The following is a 23,621-nucleotide window of genomic DNA, read 5'->3' on the forward strand; positions in this document are numbered from 1 at the left end:
CTAATCTCAGGGTTGTGGGTTCGAGCTCCACATTGGGCGAAAGATTCCTGCATTGTGGGGGTTGGGCTAGATGATCCTCATGGCCCCTTTCAACTCTACAGTTCTGTGATTCTATGAAGCTAGTGGGGATAATGAAGAAATAGAGATTGGTGGGTCTGGTATAATATCTTGGAATATACTAATGTTGTTTATTTATAGATGGTTTGAGATAATTTTATGATGACTTTTGAGGGATGAGCCTGAGTATTCCACTCTCCTACAGAGACACCAATCTCCCAACTGAAATACCATGGTACCTCTGGTTACGTACTTAATTCGTTCTGGAGTTCTGTTCTTAACCTGAAGCACCACTTTAGCTAATGGAGCCTCCTGCTGCCGCTGCACAATTTCTGTTCTCATCCTGAAGCAAAGTTCTTAACCCGAGGTAATATTTCTGGGTTAGCGGAGTCTGTAACCTGAAGCGTCTGTAACCCGAGGTACCACTGTATATGTTTGTTTATGTTAGGTTGATGTTTTTACTATTCAAACCCAAGTTGGTCTTGGATACAGAGAACCCCTTGTGTTACCAAAAGGAAATTCTGCTTATGCAAATATGTTTCTCCAGTTTCTACGTTATTGCAGTATGAAGTCCTACATATGCTTAACTTGTTTTGGTGGACTTCACACTGAGGCCTTAATGCCTGGTGCAGCTTGGTGGTTTGTAGCTTCTGTGATACCCGTGAACCTGCCTGAACTGTTTATATCCAGTCCGACTAATTAGGTATTCATTCATTTTTAGATCTAGGCTACGTAAATTAAAAGAGATAGGTACTTTTTGGTGACCAGGGATATCATAGCAGTGAAGACCTGTAAGACTCCCTCTCTTTCCATTTTTAGATGGTTTCGGTAGATTGTTAAAAATTGCAACCCGCTTTCGATAATGTTTTTGAAGGAACAGTTGCTTATAATAGCATTTTCTATGAATGATTTAGCACTGCCATTTTTGTGTTTGGTGTTTTGCGTTTAACATTTATTTAGTTATTTTACATTAGAAAAGTGGGTAGTAAATAAATCCTAATAAAACTGGACCATATCTACTGTTTCCTTGGGAAAGAAGATCTTTTGCATAATAAAAAACTATTTGTTTATATAGCCCTTCTAATATTAAAAGCAGTCAGTATACATTGTCTCAGTAATTTTTGCCAGTGTTCTTTTAAATTAGGTCAGAATAGTGACCTCCATCTTACATACGGTGAGAAATAGGTGATTAGACTGAGAGATAGTGCCCTGTCTTGGGAGAACTAGCGAATTAATGGCAGAGGTGAGATTGGAGGCAGATACTTCCTGGCTCTCAGTCATTTACAGCCTAATCCTGTGCATGTTTACTCAGAAGAAAGTCCTGTTTGTTCAGTGAAATGTAATCCCAGATAAGTGTGTTTAGGATTGCGGCTGTTATTCTCTTGCCTTGTGTCTGATTTAGATCCAGAAACAAACCACTGTCAGGATTTTGATCTTCTTAAGACATGGAAAGCCATCTGGAGCGCAATACATAATCTGGGCAAGGGGTTGGAGCTAAAATCCCTATTCTTCTACGATTCATTGCATAATACTATTAAGGACAAACAATTGATGGTGATGCCTTATTGACGAACTAGAGACATTCTTGCTTTGTTTTACATAGAGTGAGATCATACTATATCAACTGCTCAAGCTACTCCACCCCGGCCATTGTTAATAAGCAGTACATAATTGTATTGTGTTGGCTAGTACAGTGCTAATTCCTGTCTTCTGCAACATTTGGTTTGTTTTAAAATTCACCTCATTGCGGTAGGGATATTTGTTAAAGTTCACCAGATGGTAATGGAGATCTGTGTACCTTGACCCTAAGAGTGGTTATTCGTGCTAGCCTAGTTTCACTTCTAGAAATTCCTTTTGCTTCAAAAGAAAGCTGCAAAAAGTTTCTTAAAAAAAAAAAAATTAGAATGATACATCTTTCTTCCTCTGCTTTTTCCTTTTCAGCCCACTGAAGATTTGCTGCGTTCACCCTGAAAATGTCCAGGAAAAGCATAGACTATGGGGAGCTACCTGAGTATGAGAAGAGTCAAATCAAAAGGACCTTGGAGCTAGGCACCGTCATGACAGTGTACAGCCTCAAAAAGAGTAGTCCAGAGAGGAGGACAATCCAAGTCATTATGGAAACTAGGCAGGTGGCATGGAGCAAGACAGCTGACAAAATAGAAGGTTTCTGTGAGTATCTGCTTATGGTCGTCATTGCAAATAATTGAATTTAACCCTGTCATGACCTGCTATTTTCTTTGATGTGTTGATGGGAATGAAGAAATGGTGTATGCTTACTGCTTTAGTGTTTAACACTGTATACCATGTACAGGTCCAGTTTAGAAAAAGGGAGGGGATTGAAAGTGACCCCACCCTTCAGCTGACTTCCAGGCCTTTTACTCAACCCTTGTGACTTAGTAGATGGATGGACCTAGGACAGACACATTAACTTAAGCCAGCAGCAGGGAATCTTTGACCCAGGGGCCTAATTAGCTCCAACAGGGATCTTAATTTGGCCAGTGAGGCTGTTACTTCTCAGGCCACATCCACCTGCCCCATATGTGGCATCAGATGTAGGGCAGGTAAAGATGCTTCCTAATTGTTCAGTGGAAAGTGGGACTTGCTTGCAGTGTTGACCATGTTTAAGTAAGTTTTAACTGTGGTTGGTGTGATGTCTAAATTCAGAAACCAGGGCCAGATCAAAACATTTTGCTCCGCTGCATGAGGTGGAAGACAAGGTTCCCCCACCTTCCTGTCCCTAAACTGACTAATTGGTAGCTGAATCTTACTCCAACACTTATTTAGTTAGGCATGTTAGGTTGCTACAGCAAAAACAAATGACTGCATTGTGGCACCTTAAAGACTAAAACATTGATTCAAGCACCAAGCCTTCATCCAATTTGTGAAGTATACAGCCTAAGTAAAGCGAGAAGGGAAATGATTATTGGTTGCTGTTGCTGTTGCTGTTTTTGTTTTTTAAAAAGGTGGCATCAAGAGCTAGCAGTAGGTGTGTCACAATAGTTTGTTGAGCCTAATTGAGTGCAACTGCATGCATATGGGTTTTTCATATCCATGTGGATTTCTTTTTCTAAGGTGAAGAATGTCAACATATTTCAACGTATAACAATAAAAAGAATTTGGTCTGCTTTTTTTCTTACTGAAGTTTTTTTATGTAGAAGTTTTAGTTGTGATAAAGAATAGTGTGATCCAGATTTCCTTGACACTAATGTTGCTGCATCTTTAATTGGCTAATAGGAGTTCTGTTTCTGAAGATTGAAATTAATAAAATTTCAGCTGCTGTTTATGAAATATAAACATCAATCTTTTGTTTTGCATGGATTAATAAGTTGTCTTACTACAATCTAAAAATAACTACTAACCTGAGGAACAAGTTCAGTACAAGACTGTGGGAGTATTTAAAAATAAGAAATGCAAAAACATATAAAACATGGGAAGTACAATAGAAGCCTAACTAGAAGCGTCATCCAGGGCTATTTCTGGTATAAAATTCTCATCTACATCTAAGATTATGTAAATATGTGAAACACTATGTTGGGAAATAGCTTTTGTTGGAAAGATTTCTGGGCAGGTGTATAGATTCTTGCCCACCTGCACTTGCAAAACTCTCCTTCAGAATCATGTGCATGTTGTCTTCTTGCGTAAAGGATTTTAAATATGCATTCCAGTACCACATTGGATCCACCCCATTAACCTCTGTGGGATTGCAGTGTTCAAAAGCTTTTTATGCTACCATCACCTACCACAAATCCTCACATTGAACCGGAACTAAGCTTAATTATGTGGAATTGCATTTGTACATACCAATTTCCAATTAGCACAGTATCTCTCCTTCCCTCCCTGCTTTCTCTCCCACTTTTCAAAATGTAGATTGTAAAATTCTGGCGGAAGGAACATATTTCTGAGACTCGGGCTACTCTGTTAAGTTCTATGTACATTGATGGAGTTAACTAAACAATAACTGTAATATCAAGGTTTCAGAAGCTTTGAACAATAAGTACATAAAGTTTCAAGTTAGGTTAAGGTTATATAATCATAGAATGCATTGGTACCCTTTTTTTGTTAACTAAAGTATTACATAGGAGTTGTAATTTCTAATGAATAGCTTTTTTGAGAAAATTGAGTGGTTAATGATCAATATTTTCTGACAGTTAATCTCTCAGAAGATATTGATCATTGAACCAGATCTTTTTTCCTTTTTTTAAAGTCTCCTCGTGGTTCAGCCTGTTTAACAGCAAGCATGAGGGTGGAAATTCCTTAGCTGCAGGTTCAGTCTGTTCAACAGCAGGTTAAAATAGCTATGTTTTTAAAAATGTGCTGAAGTGCAAGTAAGAATTAAATCCCATTTGCTTAATGAAGGTAGAAAAAGGTGGCTGTGTTCTTTCCTTTTGAAATAATGGTTGTGTTTGGCATATTGTTTCCTTTTTGAAGTTTTTCTTCATGATTCCTGCTTGGGGATCTGGGATCAATCAAAACCTATTGCAGCCCTATGTGGAAAACTGTTGTTTTATTTTAAAATTTGTTGAATCTTTGATGTATACTTGTTGAAAGATGTAAGACTTTTTGTGCCACTTCCTCACCAGGTGTTTTAATGTGGAATTTCCACTCTTTACCCTGTGAAAAGCAAGTGAAAATTGACATGACAGAAAATGTACATGTTCAAGTTTGGAAAGTTTTGTAGCTTACAGTAAGAGAACATTGAGAGTGTCACTCTAAAAACATTATTGTTTGGAAGCACCGTTCCTTTCTGAGGACATGTCCATATATATTTTTCAGTTTGCATTTATGAAATTTGGAATTTTAAGTATTCCCTTTTAAATGATACCTACTCCAAAATCATGGGAAACAATAAATTAATGACAGTGGATAACTATAGTTGGAAAGATTGCAGTATGCCTTGTAAAAACAAATAGTACATTTGGTGCAAAAAAGCCAAACCCACAAGTTTTAGATGCTTAGATTATATAGATGCCTATCTAGATTATATAGATGAGTGGATGAGGAAAAAGGGAAGAAGAAAAGAAGGCCTAGCATGTGTACCAGAAGTAGTAAACAGAGCTTCATAAGCACATTGAGCATTATCTCCTTCCGTAGTTAGTCATGAAGAAGCTTTATAAGCACAAGAGAGGTCTCTCCCACTTGCTGATCATGGCTTGCATCAGCATTATTAGTGTAGGATGTTTGGCACACCACTAATAAATGAATATTGGACGGAAATTGATAGTTACGTCTCAATATATTGATGCCATTTCACTAAAGGCACAGTCCTGTACATTGCTGCTCAAAAAGAAATTCCCAATAAGTTCAGTAAGTTCTGGAAACTGGGTGCATGATTGCAGCCTGATTCTTACTGAGATGTTCAGAGTCTTATAGGCATGGTCTCCAAAGGACTAGCATTCTGTGTGCCTGGCAGTGAGAAATGTGCTAAATGTGCACTATTCCAGTTTGTGGTTTTTCCTTCCTGCCACAAGTATAGGGCTGGATCCTGCAGTTTTTTATTTGAGGCAGAGCACCAACTAGCTCTCTGTAAATTTTAGCCTGTGTGTTTTTCTTCTCACAAGCCAAGCCAAGGCAAAACAACAACAACAACAAAAAAAAACTTGTTACAATTAGTAAAACTTCTTTTGACAAGCAGCTGCCATTTGTGATATGATGCAAATGTGCTAGAATGGCAGCAGTTGTTGTGGGCAGAGAGACCTGAGTTTTGCAATTCAAAAAGGCTTTTGATACTTGTTTTGCTTTTAGGTTTGGGGGCAATGACTTATCTTCCTTTCAGGATGGTTGACTTTAAATTCTGTCATGCATAGAATTCAATACACTTCCTCCTTGGATGGCTAATTTGCAGCTGTATGCATTTTCTCTTTCTGCCCACCTGTCCTGGTTTGGCTTGGCAGGGGAGGGGAACTTGCACATGGAGGGCTTACTCACATGTAGGAATTCATGGCTATCAGCCCCCTGCACACTTCCCACTTACTCTTGGATATCCTGTGTGAAAGACACCTGTACAATTAGTGACCAAGGAAGGGTTGTTTAACACACTTGAGACAAGGCAGAGTTACCAGTACTGGAGGGTGGCATGGAAAAAGGAGATGGGAGGCATTTGCAGGGCCATACTAAAGAAGCATGGTATTCCTGCTTTACTTGTGCTTTGTTCTGTCACCCCACTTGTGCCAGTAGAATGGAAGTTGCTATTGGATGTTGGGGGGTATATCTTACCCAAGGCAGGATATCTGTAAGGGGTCTGATACGGTAAGTTTTAGTGTATTGCTTTTTTCTGCGTGTGTTGTACACATGCAGGGCATTTTGTACAATGTGCCCTGTCTCCTGTACCACATGTTTTCTTAACAACATTGCAGTGGAGTGGTAGGAGGTGGAGTGAGCAATGTGTTTCGACTTTTCGTTGAGTTTGTTTTTTTTACTTGCACCACCTCTTCCTTTTATAGTATGGGCTGTAAGCAAGACCATGGAAAGTTATGGATTCAGAGTGAAGGTGCCTTTCCATTGCCCATTTTTGGTCTCTGGACAGTTGGAGTTGTGCCAATGGTGTGGATATGTTGGTGTAATCTTAGACCAGCATCATGGGCGTAGCCAGGATTTTTGTGTGGGGAGGACAGAACCTCAGTTAGCTATGTATTTTTATTGATTTAAGGGGGCAATTGCCTCTTCCTTCCACCACCACCCTGTCTATTCCCATGGCCAGCATTGATCCCTGATGGTGACATTGTCCTTTATTAGTGCAGGGGGAATGCACCAGATCTCAAATACTTTTCAACTGGCATAATTTGAGCATATAATTTCACCTCTAGTCTCTGAAATGTTTACTGGTGTGTGAAAAGGTTTCCTTGCAGGTGTATCAGACTGGCATGCAGATTCTCCATGTCATCCTTCTTTCCATTACAAGTCTTTTCCATGGTGTGGACAAACATTTTACTTGTGCTCCATGTGTGACTGAAATTGTTTACCCAAGGAGGGAATTTTCCCCTTCTGTCCAAAGTATCAGGGAAAGTGCTTTCCGCTGTTTGCTTGAATTGGAGTCATTCATAAGTCCTCATGTTCTTCTAAAATTAAATGTGGGGTGTGTCGACACAAAATCACTAGACCACGTACTTCACAGGGTAAATGACTACAATTTTCTTGACTCCACTCTGACTGCACGCATCTTCATGCTCTGTATGTTGCCATAGCAGAGAAAGACTGCTGTTTCTTCTGTCTTGAAGTAGGAATTCTCGTGTTGTTTTAAGGGAAGGATGAAAACTTCATTGTGTAGCCTAAGTGAGATGGCACCATATAGTATAACATTCCTGCAGTCCACCTGCTGCTCCTACAAAGGTTACAAACAGCAGTACAAACTTTTTTTTTTTTTAAAAAAGAGAGAGCTGGAGTTTTCACATGATGAATTTTGTGCCCAGTACCAGATTCTGCGCTTGAGCCCTGTTCTAGGGCTTGCAATATTTGTCATGATCTATCAGTACAGTGAAAAGTATGAAGTTTGTTCTGTGTTTGTTTTTATACCTCAGCTGAGCTGTATGAGTGAACTGTATGAAATTTCTTTAAAGAGGCTCCTTATTTTTGCAGTCAACTCGTATAACTCGGATGTGTAAATAAAATCGAAACAGGAGTCTAATGAACTTTCGCAGTAGGAGCAGGTACACAATAAACACTTTCTGTGATTTGGCTCAAGGCACTTGCTGTGTTTCGGTGATAGAAAAAAGAAAGAAAAAGAGATTTACTGCCCCCCTCTGCATGCAGAAGACTATTGTGTATTTATTATATTTCTGGAATCCCCTTCTCTTAGCGGAGCCCAGATTACAAGTTAAATGTCCAGCATTTCCCAGCAGGGATGGCTAAGACTCTTGTCTGAAACTCTGGAGAGTCCCTGTCAGTCATTGTAAACAATACTGGGCAAGATGGACCAATGGTCAAATTCAGTAGAAAGTAGGTTCCTGTGTTTCAGGAGTTTGATCACTCTAGCTTTACTTGCACATGATCTTTGTTTCAGTCCTTGGCATTGCCAGGTAGGGATGGAAAGTCCTCCTGCCTGAAACAGTGGAAAGCCACTCTGAGTCAGTATAGACAGTACAGAGCTGGATGGGCCAATGGTCTGACACAGTAAAAGGCAACTTCCTAGGCAAGATAGTGAGAGGCACACACCAAATTCATAACATGTGTCTACAGCAACAGAGAGGAACGATAAGAAATTAGATCAGGCACCCCCAAACTTGGCCCTCCCACTGTTTTGGGACTACAGTTCCCACCATCCCTGATCACTGGTCCTGTTAGCTAGGGATGATGGGAGTTGTAGTCCCAAAACAGCTGGAGGGCTGAGTTTGGGGATGCCTGAATTAGATAGTAGTGCATGCTTCTATCTTAGATTTAAGATCTTCAACAAGGCAATTGATGAGAAAGGGAGAAAGCTGGGAGTTTTTCTGAACCGTCACTTCGGATGATTCATGGCAGTGTGAACTTGCACTTATTTGATTCACTGCTTCTTCCTCCTAGTACAGACACAGCAATGGTTTTTTTTTAATGCTTGTATTCATAGTCCTTTACCTTTTTTGCACTTGGGTTATGATTGACTAAAACCTTTTTAATCAATTTAAGACATGCATTTTTTTAAAGTACGTGCTTCATCTTTGAGGAGGCAGTCCCTCCTGCCTTTGGGAATGCCTTTGTGCCAGCTTCTGTCTGCTGGTGCTGCATGATCACTGAGGCAGGCACTAACACCTTCTTTGCTTTGTGGTTGGCTGGACCAGCATACATTTCATTCACCCCGGATGCGTTTCCAGATTTAGCCCTCTTCATTGCCTTCGCTCCCTGCATCTCTCTTATCACAGGCACTTGGCATTAAATGGTATGGTGGAGAAGAAGTGTGTGTTAGAAAGAGTGCTGGGAAAGGCATCAAAGGTAATAGTGGAGACGTCTCTCACAGGTGATAGCTCCACTCAGAATAGACTAGTAGAGGCATAACTCATCTAAAGTGTGTGACTTGCTACAAGCCCTTTTGCGCAGTTTGTGAATAAGGTCAAGTTCCTTTCAGAAGACAATATCATGCAGAACAAAGCAATCATTTCCTCTTTCTTCCACACGGTACTACTTCAGTGCACCACAGATGTTTCTGGGCTTTTGCTGTTTCTTTAGTGAAGATGTGCAACAATTACAAGGTTAATTTTTTAGGCTGTGTTGCTAACAGTGTGTGAGAGTCCTCCTACATTGGTGCCACCTGTTCAATAATAGCCTTTGGAGTCATGTTTACTATACATTAGGTATCCCAAGGCAGTAGTGACACAACAAACATAGTTTCCATTTATAAATCCTTGTCAACGTTTAGGAGTTGTGGACATTTGAAAAGATGCTGTGCAGCATGATTCTGTGTCTGTTTACACAGAAGCACCTCTCAGAAACCAAAGGCACAACAGCCTTCATTAAATCTTGCAATCCTTAACCTTCAGAGAAGAAAAGGTTGCCTCGTTAATGGGAATTTGTAAAGTTGTGGAAAATAGTTGCTTCTTGCCTTTTCTCCTGCACCCAATCTAAAGACGAAAATTCATTACTATCACCATTCTGGAAAAAGAGGTGAATATTTGCATAATTGTTCTGCATGACACAGCAAGAGGTCCTGGGTGCTGCTGCTTCAGAACTGCCACATGACTCTTCGATATCTACCCCATTTTTGCTAATTATATCTGTTCCTGTCTTGCCCATCTGGAGTGTTGACATATAACACTCCAGGTAGTAATCTCTGCATGGTACAAGTGAATTGGCAAATGATGAAGACGTACTTCTTTACCCTGGCATTTGATACCTCTGATTTTATGACCCACCCTATTTTTCTTTGTAGTTGTGAATTTTTAATTGTTTTTAATACTGTATTTTAAATTGTAACCCATTCTGGAACCTAGGGCTGAAGTGCAGATGGTGACGATTAGCCTCATACCATAAGGAGAAGGAAACAAGTACATAATAAGAGCCTTGTTGGATTAGCCTAAAGGTCCATCTAGTCTATCTTCCCACTGTGGGCAACCAGAGGCCTCTAGACAGCATGGCAGGAGTGAAGGATCTCTCTGGCCCTGTGAGCCATATTCTCCTAGGCCAACAACTGTTTGGAGTAAGTTTAATGCTACTCTGTGGATCTTAGTTGATATCTCTGCCCAATTTGCAGAACCCTGCCCATAACAATACTATATGTTTGTTTCCATGAATTTGATCCAGAAACAGCAGTTCTGCTTTTGCATCTTTTAATATACTATTACATACTCACCAGCTTCCTCAAGAGGTGAGAAGTAGCCTTTGAATATAAGATGACTGGATGGTGCCTTTTTATGTGAGTAAGGTGGCTTTGCAAAATTTGTTTAATTTAAATATAAGCAAGCATAGTGTATTAGAAGCAAATTGCAGGCAGATCTGCAATAGAAAGAGGGTTGTGGGATCCCATTTTTTAAAAGCAAAAGAGCTGGGTGGGTGAAGAGGGCCTCCTCTCTATTTCTCTGATCTAGCTCTCTGTAGCCCTTTTGTCCAAGTGGCTTGAGATGGAGGCTGCGTGCAGGTAAACCACACATGGGATTGAGGATCCTGTGTGTCTCATTCACACTTTTCTTTTGCTTTGAAAATCTGATCTCCCTCTTTTTATGTAATGAGGGTGATGCCAGACTTTGAATATGAAGAACTGTCCATGTCATGGAAAGTTTAACTTGCAGGCTGGCTTGTATTTCCCTCAGCCCGGCTGGTTGCAGATGTGTGTCCTGGCTGATAAAATTCTATTTTAAGGGGTGAGTAGGGCAAAAGTGTCTGATTTAAAAGCTGCTACATACTGTCTGCTGACCACAATACATAAAGTATTGTTCTGAATTATTTTTCCCAAGTATTCCTCTTTCCTTTTGTAATTATTTGACTGTGTTGAAAGCTCTCTTCCAGTCCCTGTTCTTATAGTGGTTATGCAAAAGCCTGATTTCAATAATGATATGGTCGTTTACCTATCATGATGCAGTAGCTTTTGGGTTCGGTCATAGTGAAACAGATAGTGTCCATAGTGAAACAAATTGTGGCTTCCTGCCAGCCTGTTAGGTTGTAACCAAAGTCACTAGGATCCAGTGCCCAAGCTATGATACTTGTGAGTGTTAATTTGAATAATCTTGCAAAATGGCTTTTATTCACTTTCTTATCTAAAACAGATGTTCTGATTCATGGTTCGTCTTGGGTGCACCAATTTGTTTCTTCAACTGGGTGTCTGTGGTCACATGAAAAAATCAACAAATGTGGCCTTCTAACTGCTTGCAGGTCTCTTGAACTGTTCATTTCCTCTGCTTTAATGCTCACTTACCTAGGCCAGACTTCCTGTTTATGGTCAGTCAGAGGAAGGGCTAAGTGAAGTTAGCTATAATTCTCTAAATGTACTCTGCAAATAGGTTTGGTTTGGACATATTGTAGGCAGCCTTCCTTTTTTATTATTATTTTACAAAATTCATACCCTGCCTTGGACATAAGGCTGAAAAGCACTTCTGTTGACTGGTTTTACTGTCCAAAAAATCCTTCCCCTCCTCATCCCCTTACTTCTGAATTGAAACTGATTGGGTGTGGGCTGTGGAAGAAGGCTGGCATGGCCTCGCAAAAGGGAGAAGACCAAGGTAGTTTAATGGTAGAGGTTCTGAAGGGGTGTGTGTGTGTATATAATTGAGGTCAAGCCAATATTGTCAGTATGATTAAAACAGTGGGGAACCTACCCCTGTTTATCTGCATTAGATCACCCTTCCATCTCCATATCTCTACCCATTTCTTGGTCCTCTTGAGTGTCACCCGGACAGTGGGCTTCCATATTGGTAGCTGATTTTCTGAGGCTTCTGCAGTGGGTGGAAATATCTGCAGGTGCAAAATTGGACAACCAACAGACTGTGAGCTGCATGTGGCCCCCTATCTCATTTTATGTGCTTCCTGAAGCATCTCTATTCTTCCATCCCATCAGAGTTCCTTCCTTTCTTCCTGTTTGTTTTCTCCTCATTTTCCTTGGCTTTTAAAAGGTGGTTATTTCTTCTATCTATGTAGTTTCAGTCTGGATGAACTGAACAGTTTTTTGAGAGAAATAAATTGAAGTTTCACTATTTTCCTAGTTGTATGTCTTCTTCTCTGTCTCCTGCCCTGCACCACTATCACCCCGGCTATTTGAGAAGAATTGGATTACTTTTGCCATGTGTGTAGACACACATACACACGGCAGACGCCTACCAGTTTTTGCTGGGGAGTGCGTGGGTGAATGAGGAACAAAGCATGCACACCCACAATCACTTCTTACAGATTTGGGTGTAACTTGCACTTGCTTTTTAAAGCAGGAGCTATATTGGTCTGTTTTATTCTAAAAAAATCCCTCTCTGAGCTTCATTGAGAGTGAGCCTAACTACTCCAGTGGAACTTAGTTATAAGCAGAGCTGCATAGTGCTGCAAATTCTAATAAGAGTTAGCCATGGTGAAAATTGTAGCAGGGTGACCTTTATTCCATATTAGTTAGCCCAGAATACTTGTCTCTCTGGCTCTGCCCCTCATCAGTTCTGACTTTGTTTGCCATAGTATACCTCCAAAGGAATATGCCCCTTGCAAAGGAAATTGGTTGCCCACCTCTGGCCTACTGTAGTCTATTGCTGTATGGAGTAAAGCAGGGCAAGCTACCATTTTCGTTGAAATATGAATTGAGAATGTTGCATAATTTAGAAAATTCACTAGATTTTATTCTGAAAGATTCAAACTGGTGAAGATAACATATATTAAAAAACTTGATTGACAGGGCTGGTACTATAGTTCCCAGTTAAAGCCCCTCAAATGTATTATTGGTGATCTGAATGCCAGTGATCTATAGCACCAAACACCTGCTTACCAGCAACTGCAGTTCACATAACAGGGACTGGCTCAGACCCTGCGGCAGATCCAGATGCCAGATGTGTTGCCCTCTCTACTCTGGCAGCACTATTACAGGATCTAATAATGCCATCCAGAAAACCAGGGGTTAGTTTACTTGTTTATTTTCCAATGTGATATATGCCATCATCTGCCAGCACTGCTCTTATTAGCATTCTGTGTAGAACAAATATAGACCATTCTCTATGTGAACAGAAATCTGCATTAAAAATGGCAATATGGAGAAACGTGTGTGTGGGGGGGTGCATTTCAACCTTCCAGGACGCTTTGTAACTGACTGTAAAGTGACCACACTGGAACAGAGGAAATTCAAAGGTAGAGTGCAATGTAAAACCACTGAATTGCAATACATTAAGAAGTTCAGTGCTATCACTTATGGACTGAATGAGCACAACAATCATATCATGACATGTTTTTTTAATTGGCTTATTGATGGCAATATGTCTCTGTCTGTTGGTTTTTGTGAATAGCTACTGTTAAGAATCTAATTATCACCACCTGTGCATTTCATTTCCTTCTGAGCTCGCTGATTACAACCCCCTCATGTGTTCCATTTAAACCTGAAACTCAGTGTAACACTCATGCATCTGATGGGCTGTGCTACACAGAAGCTTATGCATAATGGTTGTGTAAGTCTTTGAAGTGCCATGAGACACTTTGTTGTTTTATAGTGAACATTTGAATTTAAAATGCATGTGTTCGAACATAGGACTTCTTGCTTTTACTAAGCTATGGCTGTGGTTAGAGAAATTATAGCTGCTGTGTGGGGTCTATATTTTTCTAAACTCTGTGGTTTTGTTGCAGTGCCTCCAACTAAATGCACGTGGCATTATGTCTTTGGACACACAGCCCTTATGTAACCTTGATGTTAGCAGTCTGTATTTTAAGTCCTGGAAATCCTTAATAAATTTTGTTGCACTAAAATTATGTGTTTGTAAAATTATGTGCTTCTCCTCCAGAAGAAATAGCTTTTAATTTACTGTGTAGAGGAGAAGTATATCACATTTTCAGCTTTATTTCTGAAGATAAATGTTACATTGCTTTAATCAGATGTGTATCCCATTTACTTTTGAGACTGCTTCAGAATTGGCATCACGTGATCTTTGTGTTGCATCCTAGGGTATATTTGATAGTCAAAAACCAAATGGTAAAATGTAAGAATGAAGCCATTGTTTTTGCCCTTGAGGACAGTAAGGCAGATTTGCAAAAGGAAACAAAGGCTTTTTAATTTTGTGCTTCTGATTTGCACACTTTCCAACCTTTCTGAGGTTGAGGAGTGGAAATAAGAGTCAAGTTCCTTCTCTGAAAAAACAAAACCCCACATTCTTCAAAATGACTACACTACAGCATTTTCCAGAATAGAGTAGCACCTCTTAAATTCAGATGCCCTAGGTAGCCATCTTCATTTATTTTAGATTTGACCTACCCTGTAACTGTGGAATATCTTGTTTTTTGCATCACTACTACAGAGAAACAGCCCCAGTCCAGGAGACTTCCATGTTTATGTCTCATTGAAATCAATAGGACAGATTAGTCATGACTAATTCAAATTCCATTTATTTCAGTAAGAATTGCGCCCAGCTAACTTTTTCTGGAACAAGATTCATGTCACTTGCCCCTGCCATTAACAGTACCTATTTTCATTTTGAGTGGTTAGAACACCATAACAACCTTGGTCAGTTCATCCTTTGCATTTCAGAATACTTCCTTTTAAAGAGACAACACTCACATCTATGTAAGCATGCATTAAAAGTGAACCATGTCCCGTCTTTAGATTAGATGTATTTTAGGATGCTTGTATTGTAAACCACCCTGTGATGCTCGGATGAATGGTGGTATAGATATTTAATAAATGGTGGTGAAGATGATGATGATATTATTATTATTGGGAGTCAGGTGACATCTAACTTGAAGAGGTGCTGTACTGTTTTTTTAAAAAAGTTCAAGCGTGTATGTGGGTGGCACAGATAGCCTGTTCTCCAGAATCTTGGAATCTACCACATTCTTTTGGATTTTATTGCGGGTTCATTTATACAGCAGGGGGACAAGGTTAAAATGGGGGCAGGGAGGTACTATGAAGGAACATACTCCCCTTGACCCCTTGTGCCTCTGCATGCAATGCAATGCAGGGCAGCAACAGGCATGCATAGTTTCTGCTTAAGGCAGCTATAGGAACACAGGAATCAAGCCATTAGTCCATCTAGCTCAGTACTGTCTGGAATGATGGGCCATGACTCCAGAGTTTCTGATGGAATTGCTGCTGGAAAGTGAAACTGGGACATTCTGCTTGCAAAGCAAATGGTCTGTTACTGAAGCTTTCCCTGTAAAAAGCCAATTTGCTTTTTGTTGTTGCTTTTTGTATAATAACATAAAAACCCAACATCCTATTTCATCACATTTTGCTGATTTACTTAAACATGCAACGTACATTAGAGCTGAATAATCCCAAAAGGTGAGCTTTTAATGTTTGTACCACTACATTATGTGAATAATCTGAATTATGCTCAGCATTAACAAACTGGAACAAACTGTGGCATTGCTCAATAAACACATTTGAGTGACAGAGGTACAATTATTTTTTTACTGCACATGTAGAAAGGTTAACAGTAACCATTGACCTGTAAAGAAATAAGTAGAAGCAGCCATCAGTTCTTGTATCCAGCCTACAAAGCGGAATGAAACCACTTCCTCAGTTTACAAATAAGTGTTTTATCAGAAGAATGCACATGAATGTTTTGGGTAAATTGAAATTTCTTTCCCTAACAGGACCAGTGGTCAGGGATGATGGGAATTGTAGTCCCAAACATCTTGAGGGCTGGAGTTTTCCTGTGCCTGCTTTAGCGAGTTGTAGAATGCGAGAGAGAGACATAGCAGTTCTCAATTTTTGCAGGCTTCCTGAAACTTGGAGCAGCGCTGCAGTTTTAACACCAGCTTTTCACTAAGAAAATAAGGTTCCTCATGGCTGTGATGAAAACTTTTCAACAAATGTTTTTGGGGAGTGCAGACAGCAATGTCCCATTAGGATTGGCAGGGTAGCCAACAGTATGTAGAGCCAATGATAAGCAGAGCCCACCAATTCTAGTCTTGCCCCCTTCTCATCCTTGCTGAGTTCTATAAGGGAAACGCTGAGACTAAGAAGGAAGTTGACAGCCAGGGCCATCCCTTGGACTGGCTGTAAGTAAGAAGGCAGGTAGGCTTGAGGAATCAAGACTGAGGTTGGTGGGGCAGTTCCCCATTTGCCCTAATGGACTGACCTCCCCAGGGTATAGAATTGGTGGTGAGTGAGAAGGAGGTCACTGACCTTTGTGCCTCATTACCATGAATTATTGGAGCAGTGCCGGTGCAGAAATATGCCAGTGAAATGCCATACTGTGGTTAGGATAAGGGATTCTGGAAAACAAGTGGGTGAGGGGAAAGGTTAACTGGCTTCTTTGAGAAGAAGGGCAGGAAAGAAATCTAATAAATCAATTTATCCTTTCAGCAGGATGCCTCTTCAGCTATTCCTGTGCAATCCTCTGCTTGCTCTCCAGTTGTTAAACTGAGGAATAGTGCAAATTAACTTGTGCTCTTTTTGCTTTCTTTTCTGCAGTTTATTTGGCAACGATTTCTTCATGCTGACATTGCAGTTTATAAACTACTTGCCAATTTATAAACTAGTGTCTAAGTAAGCAAACAGTCATTCATTCTCTGCATGAGAGCATATGTTCAGTTGACAGTTATGTTTTTCTTTTCAGTGGATTTGATGGAAATAAAGGAAATCCGACCAGGAAAAAACTCAAAGGATTTTGAGCGGGGGAAAGCAGCACGGCAAAAAGATGACGTTTGTTTTACTATTTTCTATGGTACTCAGTTTGTTCTCAACACCTTAAGCTTAGCAGGTAAATGTGTTTTCTTTGGATTACTCTTTTTATGATCAGGGATGAAAACACCACCTCTTCCATGTTGTCTTTAGTTTATCCTCTTAATCCATATTCTCAAATGTAACCGAGTTTTTAAAGTTATTTTCTATTCCATTCACCTCTCCTTCTACTCTGTTTTCTCTCCCTGAGTTTTCTCTGTGTGTACTTCTCCATGTCTTATAAGATGAAGTAGCCTTGCAAATAAGTACCAAAAACGCTGCAAACACTTAGTTAGGTTGTGTTTTGTGAATTAATATATGCCACTGCTTGGCCCTTAGCTCTGACAAGTTTCTTGCTTGGAAAGCAGCCTTGGCTCACTTTAAGGCTTAGTGGTTAAAACTAAGAAAATGGAAGTACTCTTACTGAATGTGGTAGGCAGCTGTTGAGCATCTTCATTTCAAGGTTAAGTGTTTTCTTTCACTGGTACAAACTTGTTTTGTCTAATGCCAGCATAGCATCAACAAATAAATAATGTCATGGGCATTTCCCCCCGAATTTTTACTGTTTTGATTAGCACAAGTCAAACACAGTATTACTGAGAAGTTTTAAATGACCAGGGTAGGTTGTTGAGGAAGGGGTTAAATAGATAACTCAGATTATCCAGAGTTTTAAAAATCATACTTAATTTCTTATTCTGATTTAACCTTATATTTAATCTATCTGAGACTCTGTGGACACACTAATGTCTGTGCACAGTATTTGGGTAACTAGGAAGGGAGCATGTCATCCTAGAATATTGCAGACTATCAAGAAGTCTGGGAATGTACACACCATGCTCTGATGTTCATTTCAAGGGATATGTGGAATATCGAGGAAGCAGAAAGCACATATGCATTAACTCTCTGCTACAAAATGAAAATCATTTGCATATATCCATAATTATTTCTCCTGAAGCTTTAAAAATCCTAACTTTTAGCGCCATTCTTTTTTTAAAGGAATGCCTTTTTGGTGAGATTTTACTATTTCTTGCTAGCTTTCAGGTGCATGCAGACAGTTTCTTTCAGCATTATGGGTTTGCGTTATAAAGCAGTGCAGATGAAAAAGTTCAACCTGCCTTCTTCCTGATTGAGTGTTCCTTCACATACCATTTAATTTTCCAGCTGATTCAAAGGATGATGCTGACAAATGGCTGTGTGGCTTGAATATCTTGCATCAAGAAGCAGTGAATGCTTCCACTCCAGCAATTACAGAGAGGTATGTGGAAGGAACCATTCCCCATTTTTCTTATGATAGGAATTTAAGAGTTTAGGAATTAATTCCACAGGGTAAGAAAAGCAGCAACAACTTCTTAATGTGCTACGCCATGTGTGCTGTACTTGGTACTGAAGAATGCTAAATTATTTTAGGAACATAGGAAGCTGACTGACAAAGACTCTCCAGGGTCTCAGATTGGAACCTTTCTCAGCCTGACCTGGGGGTGCCAGAGATTGAACTTCGGGTCTTCTGCACTCCAAACAGGCATTGTATTATGGCCCCTCCCACTGGAACATAGAGTATTATTTGGGGATTGTTACCAACTCTATGATTCCATGAATTAGCCTTTTGGACAAATTGACATGGTATAGCAGGAATTGTAACTAGTGGACTTGCACCGAGAGCATTTTGTACTTTAAATTTGGGGCTGACTGCACAGTGATAAACCTGTGCGTTCTTCTGATCTACAGCCTGTCACATCTCCCTGATTAATGTACTTGCATGGTGTAAGTATATGCAAAGATGTATATATTTGTGACATTCATATTTTTCGGTGTACGTTTTAGCACTGAAAACCATCTGGCGCACACCTAGAAATAAAATAATTGAAGTGGCCCTTTGGGCCTCAGGTCACATAGAGACTCAGACTTAAGACTGAGCAATAGGTTCGTGGAGCTCTCATTTTTCTTGAAGTGGTAAATATAGTTTTGGAGGGTGGTTTGGATTTGGCCCATGGTGCTGCAGGTATGGGAGTTAATCCCTTTTCCCTTTTCCCTGTCCCCTTTTCTGTTTCAAAATGTCTCTCTGAATATGCTCTCTGGGGGTGACACAGAGAGAAAACACGGGGGGTGAGGTGGAATTTTGACCTCCAATGCAGCCCTGATCTAAATCCCTGTCTTTCACCTGGTTCACACATCATCTCAAGCGTACTGATAACAAACTATGGTTTAACATGAATGAGTAATGTGCTTCTCAAGTCACAGGCGCTTCACTTCTCCATGCCAGGAAACAAGGTATGGTCTTTGGGTTTATTTCTCTCCAGGCAGTCATAAATGGTAAGGCAAGAACAGACTTTGGCTTGTGCTCATGATGATGGCTTGTTTCCTGGCAGCAGTGGAGGAGCAAAGCGCCTGTTCTGGCAGCGCACTGCTGCTTCACACAAACCATTGTTTATTTTAACTATGTTTTAATGTTACGTGTATTACAGTATTATTAAATAATGATGTATTACAGCATTTTAAATTTTTTTTTGAAAGCTGCCTAGAGTGGCTGGGGAAGCCCAGCCAGATGGGCGGGGTATAAATAATAAATTATTATTATTATTACATGTGAACCAGGTCATTGGCATCATGTGTAATATTTGCAGTATTGTTTCTTACATGGCATGAGTTGGTTTTCCTTGTTAGCACCTCTTTTGTACAAAGTGGAGAAGAGCAGAAAGAGGGCTGGAAGACCCTTGTAAATAGGAAGAAGTAATTTAAATTGCTGCTGTTATTTGTTTGTTTTTCTCCAACTCCTGCAAATGAAAAACTGATAACAGAATGAAGAGGCAATTCTGCTTCCTTTTATCTGCACTGAAGCCAAAATTGCTGAATGAGTTTGTTTAGTTCTTTATAAAACTTACCAGTGCTGTGTCTTATGTGTTCCTTATAGCTGGCTCAGAAAACTGATTTACTCTGTGGATCAGTCCAGAAGAAACAGGTAAAATTGCTGTCTTCAGTGTCTGCATTGTTTCTGCTTGGGTCTGTCTATGTTTGTGACTTTTTAATTGGGATACCAGTACAGTGGTACCTTGGGTTACATACGCTTCAGGTTACATACACTTCAGGTTACAGACTCCGCTAACCCAGAAATATTACCTCGGGTTAAGAACTTTGCTTCAGGATGAGAACAGAAATTGTGCAGCGGCAGCAGGAGGCTCCATTAGCTAAAGTGGTGCTTCAGGTTAAGAACAGTTTCAGGCTAAGAACAGATCTCCAGAACGAATTAAGTTCTTAACCCGAGGTACCACTGTACAGTAATCTATATATGTATGCATGCATATTGAACTCTTACAGAAATCAGGCCTGAATAGGGGTGTGGTTGCTCTTGAGCAAATCCATAGTTGATTATTGCATCCTGTTTTTGCAGCCTGCACCAAAGATGGGTGGTGGTGTGATCTGAAAGTCTCCCATCGTATGAGGAGTAGTTTTCCTGATTGTGTATAGTCTTCTTTAGATGTTCCTTTTGAATGTATGAAAGGCAAGCAGCAACACTTGTAGTGAGGACCCCCCATTCTGAAAACTCTACACCAGGCATAGGCAAACTCGGCTCTCCAGATGTTTGATGACTACAACTCCCATCATCCCTAGCTAACAGGACCAGTAGTCAGGGATGATGGGAATTGTAGTCTCAAAAGTGGAGGGCCGAATTTTCCTATGCCTGCTCTACATGCTAGTAAGGCAGCCCCTGCAGACTACCTCCTATAATGCATTGCCTGGGAAAGGTGCCTGATTGTCATCAAGGGAGTTTCACTTGCCCATTCACCCATTCAGAGCGAACATCTGAAGAGGGTTTACATTGTTAAAGCCTAAGGGCATATATGTACCACAGACTTTAAATTCGTTTAATAGTAATTTCACATTCCAAGGAAAGTAGTGGTGGTGGACTAGGAATTTCCAGCAAGATTCTTGGCACCTCCACACACTGCAATTTTCCAATTGTGGGGAAGGAGTCATGATGATAATTAAACTGATATAAAACCAATATTTGTTTATAATGAAGGCAAGACTTACTGTTATTGTGGCCTGCAATGGTTAGCCCTTTGACCAGGTGGCAAGATGGTGGAAGAAAGCCTTTCAAAGGGGCTCATGCAAATTTGGAACAGACATGGGAGGATGGGAAGGGACTGAAAATGCACGTGAGAGTTTGGTTTGGACATTTTAAGTAAGGCAGACTGGGGGATGTTGCCATAAATTAGTGTTCAGTGATGTTTGGGAAGAGAAGCTGAAGTATTGGACCAGCAGTGGAACAGTGGAATGATCTCCTACCAAATAGCTGACACAGTTTGTCAATGCTTGATCAACAAAGAGTACTGCAGCACTTTTACAGATGGATAGGTTACTTTATGCCATAATTAGGGCTCATCCAGACTTCCCTTTGTGCTGCACTTTCTAGGCATAGGTCTGCACTTTGAAGCTCCATGTCCAAGCAGGCTTTTTTTTTGGTCTGGTGATTTCCCCGGGAAAACCCATGTTTTACCACTGAATCAGAGCAAATGGCCCAGGGAAAGTGCCAGGACCAAAACAAAACCAAAAAACAACTACCACTTGGACATAAAGCTTTAAAATACAGACCTATGCCTAGAATGCAACAGAAAATGAAGTCTGGATGAGCCCTCAGTCTGTAAGTCTTTAAGATGCCATAAGACTTGTAGGCAATTTTGCTGCAAGAGATTAATACAACTACCCCTCTGGAAGTTGTAAATGATTGATCAATGCATCTCAGTGCATGTAGCTTCTGTTAGTGGTATGTGGGAGCAACAGGGTCAGGTTATTCAGCAAGAGAATTTTTATGACTAAGGTTGAATTTTTCTCTCGGAAGAAGGGCAAACTGCCAACTGCAGCCTGTTTATTTGATGGCAGCTGTGATGGCACCTGTGTTTAGCGATAAAACACCACAATAAGGAAGGGTTGTGATGCATGGGAGATCCTTGGAGCAGCAATGCCTTTGCAGTTGCCATAAATGTGCCCTATCTGACCTTAAATCCTTTTTGCGGTGTTTTGTTCACAACATGGAACAGCAACACAGCTGATATTATCCCAAGATTAAGGAAGAGAGAACTGGTAGCATTGCTTTTTGGGCTCCAAATTTAGCAGGGAAAAACATGAACTTGGTTTGAACCCTCAGAATCCTGATAGTTGATCAGGAGGTGCATGCTTAGCAAGTGTAAAATCCCAAGTTCAGACCTTGGTGTGTCCATTTAAATGATCTCTAGTAGTGGGTCTGAGAAAGATTTTTGCCCAAGACTTGGGGGAGCTGCTGTCAGTCAGTATTGGGCTAATTGGACCAGTATTCAAATTCAGTACTGTGATGTGCAGGAGATCTTTAGTGGAACAAATCTTATGCAAGCTACATTAAGTGTTGGGAAAGTGGAAATATGCACATGTAGTATCTATTTCTCCCCAAATTATTTTTAACATTTCACTCTCTTGCCCTTTGAGTTGATAGGAGGCTGAGTATGGAAAGGCAAAGGTAACTGAGAGGGTAATGTGAGAGCTTACTTAGAATTCAAAGGCCACTTCCTTTTCAACATTAAAGTTGTATTCAGACTAAGCTGAATGCAGTGTCAAAGTCCACCTACCTTAAATTAAAATTCAGCAAGTGTATAATGGAATTATATTGACAGGAAATATCTCAGACACAAAGTCAGGGAGTAGTACAGGCACCAAGACTGAGCTCTCTGATTGCTGAAATCTAGTTTCTAAGACACATCGATGATGATGATGGTAATAATTTTTTATACCCTGCCCATCCAATTGGGTTTCCCCAGCCACTCTGGGTGGCTTACAGCATATCTAAAAACATAAAAAACAGCAAGCATTAAAAAAAATCAAAAACCCGATACAGGGCTGCCTTCAGATGTCTTCTTAAAATGTAATTCATTATCTCCTTGACATCTGAAGGTAAGGCTTTCCACAGGGAGGGTGCCACTACCAATTGCTTTTCTCTGCAATCATGAGATCTAGCCACAAATTTCTATAATTAAATATTAAAGAAGCTTCAAACACCCCTAGTTCTTGAATCCCTAGATTGGGGACTTACTGGGAAAGGCAGGGAGCCAAAGTTGTCTGGTTCTGTGTTTTGAGAGTACTTTAAGTCCTGCATTTTATAGTTGCATAGCCATTGTACTGTTTCTCTGACACTGGTATCATTCAAATGTCACAAATAAACCATAGTTAATGGTTTGCTGTGAATGCATTGATCTTGCCCCATTTGCTCCTCCCTGGTACTGTGCAGGAGCGACAAGCACAATCTCTAGCTGAATGTTGCAACTGAATTAGTGATGGTGGTCTAAACAAGCCATGACCAGAACAAACCTTGGCTACAGATTGTGATTTGTTTGGCGCTGAACAGACCATGGGCTCCAGTTCTGGCATAGTGCTAAGCCAGGGGTTGTCGTTTGTTTCTCCTGCACACTACTGCGGTGTTTAAAATCTAGGAAGATCAACTTCATTTTGATAAGCCATTGAATGTGGTGTGTAGACTGTGCTAATAGCAATTTAGTTTTAGTCAAGTCTACAGAGTACTCCACCACCATTTTTTGGTAAATGGGGTTTTCAAAGGGTAGTTGGTACAAGTTGTATATGTAGAATACTTCCAGGGTGGAAGTTTTTTGGCAAGATAAGTCTGAAATCAAAGCAGCATGCCATTAAAATGTTATAGTATATCAAAAGGAGGACTAGTGTCAGAGAGAGAGAGATTTGTAAATGAGTAACACGAGTCTTTCCTGCATACTACGGACTCCTTTGTTATAATTTCTGTTCCAACATCTAGCTGTGTGAGATCAAGGCTAGTTTCATCAGTAAAGTAAAG

At 40.2% G+C, this 23,621-nt stretch overlaps 1 protein-coding gene across 4 annotated transcripts in view; it reads left to right on the forward strand.

Annotated features, from left to right (window-relative positions):
* PLCG2 (phospholipase C gamma 2) overlaps positions 1 to 23,621 on the forward strand; it is a 65,771-nt gene that overhangs the window by 10,308 nt on the left and 31,842 nt on the right. For all 4 annotated transcript variants that reach the window (XR_014528781.1, XR_014528782.1, XM_083514918.1 and 1 more), the window contains exons 2-5: positions 1,999 to 2,226; positions 16,689 to 16,832; positions 17,954 to 18,047; positions 19,701 to 19,748. Coding sequence is in view for 2 of the 4 variants with exons in the window: in XM_083514918.1 (XP_083371044.1) it covers positions 2,031 to 2,226; positions 16,689 to 16,832; positions 17,954 to 18,047; positions 19,701 to 19,748 (482 nt within the window). In the remaining 2 variants the exon portion in view is untranslated. The remainder of the gene's footprint in view (positions 1 to 1,998; positions 2,227 to 16,688; positions 16,833 to 17,953; positions 18,048 to 19,700; positions 19,749 to 23,621) is intronic.

Source organism: Podarcis liolepis (assembly GCF_965112155.1).
Source record: "Podarcis liolepis genome assembly, chromosome: 7".
In the NCBI taxonomy this organism is placed as follows: Eukaryota; Metazoa; Chordata; class Lepidosauria; order Squamata; family Lacertidae; genus Podarcis; species Podarcis liolepis.